This window comes from Peromyscus eremicus, chromosome 8a (assembly GCF_949786415.1).
Source record: "Peromyscus eremicus chromosome 8a, PerEre_H2_v1, whole genome shotgun sequence".
In the NCBI taxonomy this organism is placed as follows: domain Eukaryota; kingdom Metazoa; phylum Chordata; class Mammalia; order Rodentia; family Cricetidae; genus Peromyscus; species Peromyscus eremicus.
Window position 1 is genome coordinate 89416591 of NC_081423.1, and position 13464 is coordinate 89430054.

At 47.1% G+C, this 13464-nt stretch overlaps 1 protein-coding gene across 1 annotated transcript in view; it reads right to left on the bottom strand.

Moving 5' to 3' along the window:
* Positions 1 to 2588, bottom strand: part of Pitpnc1 (phosphatidylinositol transfer protein cytoplasmic 1) — a 270345-nt gene extending 267757 nt beyond the window's left edge. Inside the window, exon 1 of the mRNA XM_059272012.1 lies at positions 1745 to 2588. Within this exon, the coding sequence (XP_059127995.1) occupies positions 1745 to 1792 (48 nt within the window). The 5' untranslated portion in view covers positions 1793 to 2588. The remainder of the gene's footprint in view (positions 1 to 1744) is intronic.
* Between the last annotated feature and the right edge of the window lie 10876 nt (positions 2589 to 13464).

Below are 13464 nucleotides of genomic sequence, written 5' to 3' on the forward strand. Positions count from 1 at the left end.
GGAGTTTGAGGCCAGTCTGGTCTAGACAGTGAGTTCCATAAAAGAAGATTCTAGAACTGATTCTTTTCTTGATTATCTCTGACAGTCTTTGAACATTTCACGAAGTATCATCATTGCCCGAGAACCCACACTCCAGAGTCATAGCAGGAGACTGGAAGCATGCATACACCTCCAAGTTACCCTGGTCCTGTTCACCAGCTCCGAAGGTGGAAGACAGCCTGTCCACCCAACACCAGCACCAGGGAGGGGTAGGGTGTGTGTGTGTGTGTTCAATCCCATTCATTTGCCTTTCTTCATTCTCCACAAAGCTGTATGCTGCTTCTCCATTAATAAGGTTAGGAGGCACCCAACCACCCGGCTACCACCATTTAAAACCCAGCTCAAAAGGCTGCCACTCCTGAAAAGCATGCAAACTCCAAAGCTTGTTGATAAGGCTGGGGGCGGGGGCATGGCTGAGCTCTCCCTCTTTGGCCCCAGTGTCGAGTGTCGTTTTGTAAACTTCAGGCTACTTTGATCTTGCCTTGGATTGTCCTAGGGTCTCACCTTAACACTGGAGCCAGATGCCAAAGGAAGATTGCTTCCCCCTCCCCCCGCCACCCCCCTCCATGCCTCCGGGAGCCAGCCGTAGCCTGAGTAACACAAAAGCACAAGGCTCTTTCACAAAGTAGTGAGTGGATCACATGTCTGATAGATTAAATGCACCGGATTTAAATACAAATACGTTGTGGATCGCTGATTTCATTTGTTGCCACACCAACCCACACGAGTCTGTTTCAAATTGCCTTGATTGGCTTCATGTTCTCGCTATGAGTCCCTGGACAGACTCAAAGCATTTGTGAATTATCCAAAAAGGTGGAGAGGAGAAAGGGGAACGAAAGGGAAGCCCGGGCCAGAGTGACCCTTACTGAGTCACCGTTTCCTGAATGGCGGAGCTCGCTATTGCGGGGGAGAGCGGGGGGCGGGGGGGGGGGGATCGGAAGAATGCAAGCTGACCTGCGCGCGGAGGCCAAGCCCTTGAGCGGAGAGCCCCCCACCCTGTAGCCCGGACACCCAGAGCCTGGCCCCGTGTGCTGGAGCGCCCTCCTGTGGCCACGCCACAAGCCCCACCACTGGGGTTCTTCCTCCGACCACGCTCCCCGCCGTGGAAGGAACGAGACACGCAGAAAGTTTCCGAGCCAGGCGGTCAGCAAAGGACAAGCCAGGTCCCGGAGGGAGCCTGGATCCTTCGGCTGGGCAGGAGCCAGCGCCCAGACCCGGGGCGACAAGAAATAGGGGGTCTAGACGGATCTCTCCAGGCCTCCGACGTGCCCCCGGGCGGGACTCTGGTCTGCAGATCCCACCCGCGCGGGATTTGTCCCTGCAAGCCTACCTTTTAAAAGGGGCATGGGGCAGTAGGTACCACCACAGCTGCAAAGCATGCTTGGGCTCTTGTTGGACTCTCTCTGTGCATTTGCTTAATTGGAGGGAGGGGGCGCAGCAGCTCCCTGTGACGCATTGTGGTCCTCAGTAATCTGATTCTAGATGTCCCTGAAGAGCCCACCTGGACTCCCCCACCTCACCCCCACGCCACCTTTCCCCGTCGGGATGATGAGTGGAAACAGCGAATACCCTGCCTCCTCCCCTCCAGCCTCTAGGTTTGGGCGCCAGGGTAGCACCCGGATTTCCCAGCTGCACGCAGTGGACCCGCCGGCCGAGTGGTGGCGGCTGGAGACCAGGGGCGGGCGAGGCCCGGCGCGGTGCCTACCTCGTCCACGGTGAGCGGCATGCAGATTCGGTACTCCTTCAGCAGCATGGTCCTGCCGGCCGCGGACCGCGGGGAAGAAGGGGGCGTCCCAACAGATGAGCAAGGTTGGCGCCCAGTGGAAGGCAAGGGCACTGGGAGCCGGCAAGCAAAGCAGCCCCGGCGGTGCGCTCAGCTCCTGGCTGCCTCCGGTCCGCCCCGGAGCATGTCAAGCTTCGAATCCCGGTGTCTGTGACTCCCCCGCCTCCTTCCTCGCGGAGATCAGCCCTCCCGGTATTGCAAAGTCAGGGACTGAGGGAGGGAGACCCGCGGGAGACAGCTCCGATCGACAGCCCTGGGCTGGTAGGCGCGGCCACCAGATCAGGACATGCCCGGCAGCGGGCAAGAGAAAAGGGGGAAAGATTTCCACAAATTCAAACAAATGCACAAAAGTCACCCTCTCGATCCTCGTCCGAAAGCAGAGCTGAACCTTGTGAGCCCCCTTTTCCTCCGACCCGTCTACCCTGGGCTAATGTCACCAGGAACACATTGCCGCGGGAGCCGGCGATGCTGACTTTCCAAACAAAGGCTCGCTGGTCTCCTCTCCCCGGGCGGTAAACAAGATTTCCTGCTCTTTTTAGGGCTAGTCCCCGAGTCTCTCCAGAGCTCAGCTGGGAAAGAAAAGGGAAGCCGTGGCCGCCAGGGCTCTCCCCTGCTCTGGGCCCCGGGTGTCTCCAACCTCGGAGGGTGGCTGCCAGCGCCTTGCGCGCGTCCCCTCCCCCGAGTCCCTCGGCTCTGCGAGCGCCGTGCGTGCCCGTGAGTTTGCAGCTACCTCGCCGCGTCTGGAGAGACCGCGCGGAGCTGCAGTGTGCCTGGGGCCGGGAGGTGGGTGCGGGAGGAGCGAGCGCGACCAGGCTGACATCAGCAGCGGCCGCGGCGGGGAGGGTAGCCCCATCCGGCCAATGGGGAAATGGCAAAGAATGTGGAGGATTTAAACAAAACAGCATGTCTCTCCTTGTCTGCTGCCAGACGCCAGGGCTGTCCCGGAACCCAGAGCAGCGAGCGCCGGGGAGGATCGCAAAGAGGGGCTATCCTGGACTCCTAAAACACTGAGATCTGTTTTCAAATGTACCCGGGGTGCCACAGGGCTCTCTGCTTAGTTGCTCTGGAAACGCTCTGTTTCCAAAGTGCACAAGTGTCGATTGACTTGGGGGGGGGGGTGTCTTTACAAATGCCCATTGCGAACATTTTTCTCTCTGACAGGGTAACAAGGCCTGAGCAAGAGAAGTGATGGTTTTGAGAATGTGTTTTTCTAACATGTTCTCGAGACGGAATCATCCAGCAGTGTGGGTGAAAACAAAGTGTACACACACACACACACACACACACACACAGAGAGAGAGAGAGAGAGAGAGAGAGAGAGAGAGAGAGAGAGAGAGAGACCCTATCATCACCCTCTTGCACCCTGGCTCTGCAATCCTACTGCAGGCTTCCCAGAGCAGAAAGAATGGGTTTTCGTGTCAGCACTCCTAAGTTCAAAAAGTCACAGTGAAATGTCAATAAAAATGCCTTGGGTGTTGGCATTTCATCCATATTAAACAGATCTCTCATTTTAACCACAAGAAGCACATTCTTTAGTTACTCAGGAAGCAGCATGTAACTGCTGAAGTCTGGTTTTCATTTGTCTGGTATTCATTTTTTTTTTAAGCTTGTTTTTCTAAAAATGAAAAAAAAAAAAAAGCTGCATCCGTTGCCCATAGGAGAATAACCTGTAAGCATCACTGGTTCTTGAATATATATACCTAGATGTGTATATATGTGTGTGTTTGTGAGATGTGGTGACCCACATCTACTCAAAGAGCTTACATTGGGCAATGTAGATTAGGCAGGCCTCAATGACATACTATTTTTTAAATTATAATCAATAAGTCACTAAGCAATGTAATAAGAATAGGCTGTGGCTAAAGTTGTCCAGATGGCCCGAGTTTAGAGTTCAGGGAATGTGATCCAGCCTGCTAGGAAAATGACACCCTAAGTCTAGCTTATATTTTGGCTAAAAAAAATAATATTTTCTAGATAAATGCTTCCCAAAGTTGACTCGGAAATACTTACAGCAGCTAATTAAAGCTAAACCAAATTCCTTAAGGTAATTTGTTTTTGTTTGTTTTTTTAGAATGGGGTTTCTCTGAGTAGTCCTGGCTGTCCCAGAACCCACTCTATAAGCCAGGCTGGCTTCAGAATTCAGAGATCTACCTGCCTCTGTCTCCCAAGTGCTGGAATTAAAGGCGTGCGCCACCACTGCCCTTCGAGGTAGAGAATTTAAATTTGACCCTGTAGTGTTGAAGAATCACACAATGGAAGCCTGTGAGACCAAAAAACAAAAACAAAAACAAAAACAAAAACAAACTCAAGCTGTTTTCCCCTTTTCTTTCTTTCCCCCCCCCCCTTAGTGGAGTGGCACTTAATCACTTTTGAGGTGGCATATCCTTCATAGATCCTCCCATGTATTTCAAATTATCTCTAGACTGCTTATACTATCTAATGCAATGTACATAGTATGTAAATAGTTGTTATACTGCATTGTTCAGAGAATAAGGACAGGGAAAACATCTGCATGTGTTCAGTACAGTAGTGTTTTCTGTGTATTTCTGATCGGGGGTGGGGGCGAATCAACAGGCAAGGAACCCCCAGGCATGGCCGGCTGACTATTCTCTCCCACCTCCTTCCTGTTGCAAGGTGAGATGTGGTGGATTCTCCTTTCCCTTTTACTCAGATTCTTTATTGTCTAGTCACACTAATAATGTGCAAGCACAGCGCTTGAAAGCCTTTTGGTTATGGCAGGAGGGTCCAGGCTCTGAGGATGTCTCTTCCACGTCAGCCTACTATTAAGTATTTCCTAATCCTGATGGCTGCTGAAGACCTCCACTTTTATGCTTTGATCCTTCTGCTCATCCCATTGCTTTCTCAGAGAATCCTTCATGCCATCCCAGGCCTTGTGACATCATTTTAAAGGCAAGCATTAACTATCTGTGTGTAATGGAAAGTGATGCTGATGGCAATATGCTGAATTGGTTAGAACACAATACCAGAGGTGACTGTATTAACGTAACACTACAAGAAACATATGGGGACATATGGACTAGACAGGGAATGAAGAAGAGAGGAGGAATATAAACAATCTGGGCAGAAATTAGGGCTGGCTAGTATTCATTACTATGGTTCTTGCTCTGGGGTTAGGAAGAGTTCATTCATAACTCATTTAGTTTAGGGGAGGAGAGTGCCATCTACTGTTCAAGGGTGATTGCTTGCAAATGTTTCAAGTCCTGCCTTCACCAGCAACTGCATGACAAGAACTGTATCTTTTCTGGTTTTGTTTTTGTTTTTGTTTTTTGAAACAGGGTTTCTCTGTAGCCGTGGCTGTCCTGAAATTTGTTCTGTAGACCAGAATGGCCTTGAACGCAGAGATCCACCTGCCTCTGCCTCCCAAGTGCTGGGATTGAAGGCATGTGCCACCATTCTCGGCCATACTTTTGTTTCTCTTAAGGGTAATGAAGGGTGGGTGATACTATCATGGCAGTGGTTGGTAAAAAGGTTCCATTAATGATGGGAAATCTGCAGTTATCAGTCATCACATATAAAAATGAGTGTAGGGCACAGAGGAAGTAAAGATAGCACATATGTTGACTTGAGACGGACAATACTTCATTGTAGGAGTCACTGCAAGATATTTAACAGCATTCTTGGTTTCACTTATTAAATGTGCCAACCCTCCCCCATCCAGCATTTGGCTGAGTTGGGGTGGGGGTGATGGGGAATCAGGGTAAGATTCATCAGTCATATGCCAATGTCTAGCTGCTCCAAGGTTCATTGAGACTTTCAGCTTATCCAAATAGAACTGGGAGGGGGAGAGGGTGGGGGGCTGGGGTGTAGTTCAATAGAATACTCGTGCTCAAAGCCCTGGGTTCTCTAGCTCTGCAATGGGAATGAGAAAGGGTTGAAGGAAGAAGATAATTTTTACAAAAAAAAAAAAAAATAGGCCTTATGGGCTGGAGAGATGACTCAGTGGTGAAGAGCATTTGCTGCTCTTCTAGAAGGTGCCAGTTCATGTCAAAAGCCCTGCAACCTAGTCCTCGGATCAGCACATGAATGCCTGTCCAGTGGATCTCCTCAAGGGAGGCAAAGCCGGTGGGGATGGTCTCTCACTTGGCAAGGACCAGTGGACCACAGGGCAGTGTAGGACTTTGCTGAATGCATGCAGCTTGCAGGCTCTTTTTGACCTCATTATATTGCTGATTCCTTTGACGGTTTTGAACTTCATTTCATCAATCACTCATGCAACAGCTGTAATTTCCCCCAGAAATTCTATTCTTTCTCGAATATTTCTCCTTAAAATCAGCAGGGGGCTAATGCTTTTCAAATTTCTTATCTAGAATTACTACAACTCCAAATCCTGGGAACTTTTCTGACTCAATTGAGGCAGTTAAAATTAACAGGTCTTGTTTTCATAATTGTCCTAACGAAAAGGTAGACAGCCAGGCAGTGGTGGCGCACGCCTTTAATCCTAGCACTCGGGAGGCAGAGGCAGGCAGATCTCTGTGAGTTCAAGGCCAGCCTTGGCTACAGAGTGAGTTCCAGGAGAGGCGCAAAGCTACACAGAGAAACCTTGTCTCGAAAAAACAAACAAAAAAACAAAGAAAAAAAAAAAAGAAAAAGAAAGAAAGGAAAAGAAAAGGTAGACAGAACCACCTTGTGGAGAAAGAGACCCCCAATGAATGGTAGTGGCAAGAAGTAATAGGTACATATGAGAAAACAACACTTAGAATATTAACCATGTCTCAGTTCTGGAAGGGAGAGTAAGGCATGCATAGGGGGAAGCCTCAGGAATACACATAGTGCCAACTGTTTAGAGAAACTTCCCTGGACGCCAAGCATATAGAATCAATGGTAGGATCTGGTATGCTCCAAGAGGAAAAAAATACAATGCAAAATATGGGATGGATAGATCCATCTTTACCATACACAGGAGCTTATATTGGTGGAAGAAGTACGGTATAGTGGGATGGGAAAAGAGTGCCTTACCAAAGTCTGCCTTCTACAGAGAGACTGAGACATGGGGCCGGGGCCCTCTTATAGAAAAGGGAACTGTATAAAAGCATACCTTGCAGACATGAAAGAATTGTCTAGGTTTGAATATTGTCCTTAAAGCATTGTACCCATGTCTATTACTTTTAAACTTTGTAACCACAAGTGCCGCCAGCTGACATTAGTGCTGCAGAGCAGGATGTGTCTGGCTTGATATCTAGTTAAGCTGCAAAAATGCTGAACTCTGTCTAGAATAAGGTTATGTAGGGGGTGGGAAAGTGTATTTGGGGAAGTATAAAGGGGAACAATTGGGGCTTTTATAATGATCACAATGTATTCCTTAAAATATAATTTATTTATATTTTTTTTAGATTTATTTATTTATTTATTTATTTATTTATTTATTTATTATGTATACAATGTTCTGCCTGCACACCAGAAGAGGGCACTAGATCTCATCATAGATGGTTGTGAGCCACCATGTGGTTGCTGGGAATTGAACTCATGACCTCTGGAAGAACAGCCAGTGCTCTTAACCTCTGAGCCATCTCTCCAGCTCCCAATTTATTTCTTAAAAGTAAAAAAATAGGAGCCAATAATAAAACTGTTCATATAAGCCTCAATGAAAAAAACCCTGTTAAAGTATAAATAAAGACAGCTCGAGCTATTTGGGGCCACTTGAATGCAATCCACTTGGTGGTCAGATTTCTTCCATGCGCCAACACCCCTTCCCTGTTTCAGGAACTGAACCCGAACTGAGGCTGGACCCAGGCAAGTTCAGTTCTTAGCCCCTACATCAGGCAGCTCCCAACTATGTATCTCCAGTTGCAGGGCATCTAACATCCTCTTCTGGCCTCTGAGGACATACAAACACTCATGGAAAAGACAAACACACACATATACATCCATAATAATAATTTTTTAAATTTATTTATTATGTATACAGTATTCTGCTTGCATGTGTCCCTGCAGGCCAGAAGAGGGCACCAGATCTCATTACAAGTGGTTGTGAGCCACCACGTGGTTACTGGGAATTGAACTCAGGACCTCTGGAAGAGCAGTTGGTGCTCTTAACCACTGAGCCATCTCTCCAGCCCCAATAATAATATTTTTTTTTTTTAGTTTTTTGAGACAGGGTTTCTCTGTGTAGCTTTGCGCCTTTCCTGGAGCTCACTTGGTAGCCCAGGCTGGCCTCGAACTCACAGAGATCCGCCTGGCTCTGCCTCCCGAGTGCTGGGATTAAAGGCGTGCGCCACCACCGCCCGGCCCAATAATAATATTTTTAAAAAAATCTTCCTGGGAGTAATGGTGAACACCTTGAATCCCAGCACTTGGGAGGCAGAGGCTGGCGGATCTCTGTGAGTTCGAGGCATAGTCTATATAGCAAGGTCCAGTTCAGCCAGAGCTACACGGTGAGACCCTGTCCCCAAAATAAATAATTAATGAAAAAAGAGGGTAGCTCTGTTGTCGATGCCATTTTATTTTGTATTACCAAAGTAACCCAGGTGATGGTGGCCTTTAATCCCAGAACTTGGGAGGCAGAGCCAGGCGGATCTCTGTGAGTTTGAGGCCAGCCTGGTCTACAGAGAGAGAGATCCAGGACAGGCACCAAAACTACACAGAGAAACCCTGTCTCGGAGGGCAGGGCGGGATTCCAACCAAAGTAACCCTTGATAAAGGCCCTTCTGCTTATAACCTCACCCTTGATGATTTTTCCACTGTAAAGATAACTGTTTTCTCTTTCTTTCCATGCCTTATTCTGTCCTCGAGCCCAGCTCATGCTCAGGAGGATGCATTAAAACCCGTCTCCTCAAACAGAGAGTATTTACATCTCTAATGTAGAATCCCTCTTACCGGGGTGTGTGGCCGCTGTTCATGGTGGGAGGAGGCACATGTGTGCACATGCTCATGCATGAGGAGGCCAGGGCTTGACCTTGGGTGTAGTTCTTTAGGAGTGGTCCAGCTTGTTTTTTGAGGCAGAGTCTCTCTCACTGGGACCTAGTGCTCACTGCCTAGACTAGGTTAGACTAAGTTAGCATGCCAGAGAGCTCCAGGGAGCTGTCCCTATCTTTTTGCATTGGGATTACAAACCCAAGCGGCCACACCAGCACGTGGGTTCTGAGGATCAACTTTCTGAGGATCATGCTTTCTCAGAAAACACTTTAGTAACTTTCTTATCTCTCAGCCCCTCTCTGACTTATTTATTCAATTTTTTTCCTTCAGTGCCCAGGCCTTACAAGGCAAGTGCTTAATCACTGAGCTATGACCCTACCCCAAAATCATTTAAATATTTTTCAAATGAGGAACTCTTTTTCTTTTTTTCTTTTTTTCCAAGACAGGGTTTCTCTCTGTAGCCCTGGCTGTCCTGGAACTCGCTCCGTAAACCAAGCTGGCCTCCCAGCTGGATTAGAGGTGCGTGCCACCACTGCCCCGCCACATCTTTGTTTTATTAAAATAGTAAATGCTTGGCTCCCACAACTGAGGAGAATATAAAGTACAACTGTGTGTTTATACAGATCTGAGGCCCTGGGCTCCCTTTTGTTTGTCACTAAGCAAATGCTAAACCCTTTCTTAATAAAAACACAGAGCTGGAGAGATGGCTCAGCAATTAAGAACACTGGCTGTTGCCGGGCAGTGGTGGCGCACGCCTTTAATCCCAGCACTCAGGAGGCAGAGGCAGGCGGATCTCTGTGAGTTTGAGGCCAGCCTGGTCTATAGAATGAGTTCCAGGACAGTCAGAGCTACACAGAGAGACCCTGTCTTGAAAAACCAAAAAAGAACACTGGCTGTTCTTCCAGAGGACCCAGGTTCAATTCCCAGGACCTACATGGAGGCTCACAACTGTCTGTAACTCCAGTTCTAGGAGATCCAACACCCACTCTCCTTAGGCCTCAGTGGGCACCAGGCAAACCTAGTGCATAGACACATCCAGAAAAACACCCATAACACCTAAGTAACAACAATAAAAGACCATCGTACAGCCGGGTGGTGGAGGCACACGCCTTTAATCCCAGCACTCGGGAGAAAGAGGCAGGTGGATCTCTGTGAGTTCGAGGCTAGCGTGGTCTACAGAGTGAGTTCCAGGACAGCCAGAACTGCTACACAAGAAACTCTGTCTGGGGGGATGGGGTGGGTACCACTGTACAGGTTGTCATTGGCTCCTCATTTCAGACATATAAAATCTATTACTGTGGCATTATTTGGGGAAGACAATCCCAATCTGGGGTCTTGGGGCATATAAATTAGTGATACTGTGAATTCCAACTTGGGCTGCTTGAGATCCCTGTCTTAAGAAACAAACAAGCAGCTTGAGAGGCAGAGGCAGGGGAATCTGAGTAGAGGCCAGCCTGGTCTATAGAGCAAGTTCATGGCAGCCAGAGCTACACAGAGAAACCCTGTCTTTGGGGGTGGGGACCCAAAGAGCAAAAAAACAAGCAAGCAAACAGCATATAGGAGGGCTGGGAATGTAGCTCAATGGTAGTATGTTTACATAGCATGTACCAGGCATTTTGTGAAAGACAGAAAGAGAATATAATAAGTTACATCAAAACCCCAGGTTAAGAGCTGAACAGCTCAGCAGTTAAGAGCACTGACTGCTCTTCCAGAGGACCTGGGTTCAATTCCCAGCACCCACATGGCAGCTCACAGTCACCTGTTACTCCAGACTCAAGAGAACTGATGTCCTCTTCTAGCCTCCTTGGGCATCAGGCTCACACGTGATACATAGACATACATGAAGGTAAAACTTATACACATAATTTCTTTTTTTTTTTTCTTTTTTCTTTTTTTGGTTTTTCGAGACGGGATTTCTCTGTGTGTAACAGTAGCTGTCCTGGAACTCACTTTGTAGGTCAGGCCAGCCTCGCACTCACTGAGATCTTCCTGCCTCCTCTGCCTCCCCAGTGCTGGGATCAAAGGCATGTGCCATGATTATCAGCTCTCATGCGCACCTTCTTTTTTTTTTTTTTTTGGTTTTTCGAGACAGGGTTTCTCTGTGTAGCTTTGCGCCTTTCCTGGAACTCACTTGGTAGCCCAGGCTGGCCTCGAACTCACAGAGATCCGCCTGCCTCTGCCTCCCGAGTGCTGGGATTAAAGGCATGCGCCACCACCGCCCGGCTCATGCGCACCTTCTTAACACTGTCCCTTGGCCAGCCAATAGACACCCCATGTGCATCCAAAAATGATGACATTCCTCTTTCCATCCTGCCTCAATTCTCCCTGATTTGCTGCTTCCTGAGACATGGTGCTTCCACCCAACCAGACACTCTGACCAAAAACCTTGCTGACATGTTTAACTCCTCTTCTGTCACCCATCAGCAAACTCGGCTCCATCTTCAGACTATATCCAGAATCCAGCCACTTCTCGACACTTCCACTGCTGCCCCCAATGCCTATTACAATCCTTTTGGGAAAGGAAAAACTTTGCAACTAGTCTCCCAACTTCTGCCCAAACTTAGTGAGCACACAGCATCCAGACTGAGTTTTTGGTTTTTGGTGTGTGTGTGTGTGTGTGTGTGTGTGTGTGTGTGTGTGTGTGTGTGTATGTGTGTGTGTGTGTGTGTGTCATCAGTATGCTGGGAATGGAATCCATGAATACTAAAAAAATCATTCTTGAAAAAAAAAATCATTCTACCACTGAGCCACATCCCAGCTCCCGGCTGACTCATTCTGTGTGTTTGTTCTCAAGTGTTCCTGCATGCGTGTATGCTCCTGCAGGTGATTCTTTTAATATGTATGTTAGCTCATACCACTTCTTTGTCTCAGACTCCACTGGCTCCCCATCTCACTAGAGCTACATTCAATCTAGGAGCTGGAGAGATGTCTCAGCAGGTAAGATCACTTGCTCTAGCAGAGGACCTGAATTCAATGACAGTAGCCACATTACAGGGGATCTGATATCCTTTTCTGGCCGCCGCCTTCTTCTTCTTCTTCTTCTTCTTCTTCTTCTTCTTCTTCTTCTTCTTCTTCTTCTTCTTCTTCTTCTTCTTCTTCTTCTTCTTCTTCTAAGATTTATTTATTTATTATGTATACAGTGTTCTGTCTGCATGTATGCCTGCAGACCAGAAGAGGGCATCAGATCTCATTACAGATAGTTGTGAGCCACCATGTGGTTGCTGGGAATTGAACTCAGAACCTTTGGAAGAGCAGCCAGTGCTCTTAACCACTGAGCCATCTCTCCAGCCCCTTTTCTGGCCTTCTTGGGCACCAGGCATGCACATGATGCACACACATACATGCAGACAAAAAAAAACTCATACATATATATTTTTTAAAAAAATTCAACCTCTAGCTCCTTTTTTCTTCTGTTGTCAACAGCAAACCTTTGTGATGTCGGAGGAACCAACAGAACGCACCTGTCACAGTCCAACTTTTTTTTTTCTTTAAGTTTTTCAAAACAAGGTTTCTCTATTTATCTTTGGCTGTCCTGGAACGCCCTCTGTAGACCAGTGGCCTAGAACTCAGAGATCCACATGCCTCTGCCTCCTGAGTGCGGGGATTAAAGGCGTGTGCCACCACTGCCCAGCTCAGTCCCAACTTTTACAGTTAGAATTCTTGTGCATGGGTGCAACTTTATTACAACTTCGTGGTTTCTTTTTGTAGCTGCTGTCATGCTGGGGACTGATCTAGGGCCTTCTGCCTGCAGACATTCTACCATTGAGCCACATCCCCAGCCTTCTTTATTTTCTACTGTAGACATGTTTTAGCCCACATGTGCATATGTGTGTGTATATATATATACTTCTACATATGTGTATACACACACACGCGCGACACACACACACACACACACACACACACACATATAATCAAACCCAGGGCCTTATATATGCTAGGTAAGCATTGTTTCACTGAGCTACATCTCCAACATTAGGCTGTATATTTTGAAATATTTTTCTCTCTCTGCCTATGTATGTGTATATGTATGAGATATGTGCCACCATGCACAGCCAGTGTTGGTTATGTTAATGGTTCTCAACTGAATCCATGCCAATGTCCATATATAACAGACTTTTCTTTACTGTGCTTCAATAAAAATCTTGGAAAATATTATCTACCCATAAATATAACATGACCAGTAGTGAGTTTAAAGTAGAAACAAAATTTAAAATAGCAAAATACCCTCAACACCTCAAATATATATCCATCTATCTATCTATAGATAGACAGATAGATAGGAATATACATATATCTCTGTATATATAGAGAGATGGATGAGGTTATAGGTAGTGTGGACATATAATCATCTGTTTCGTTTTGTTTTTTAGACAGGATCTCACTATTTAACTCTGGATGACCTGTAACTCACTACATAGACCAGGATGGCCTTGAATTCACAGAGATACACACCTCTGCCTCCTGAGTGCTGATTAATTAGGCATGGACCAACAAGCCAGGCTCTCTGAAAGTTTTTTGTTGTTGTTGTTGTTTGTTTGTTTTTCAAAACAGGGTTTCTCTGAGTAACAGCCCTGGCTGTCCTGGAACTTGCTTTATAGACCAGGCTGGCCTCAAACTCACAGAGATCTGATTGCCTCTGCCTCCTGAGTGCTGGGATTAAAGGCCTGTGACACCACTGCCTGGCCTGAAAGGTTTTTCGTTTTGTTTTTTTTTAAGAATCCTATGCTATTTCATAGAGATTCAGAAGGTGTAGATGATAAAACTTG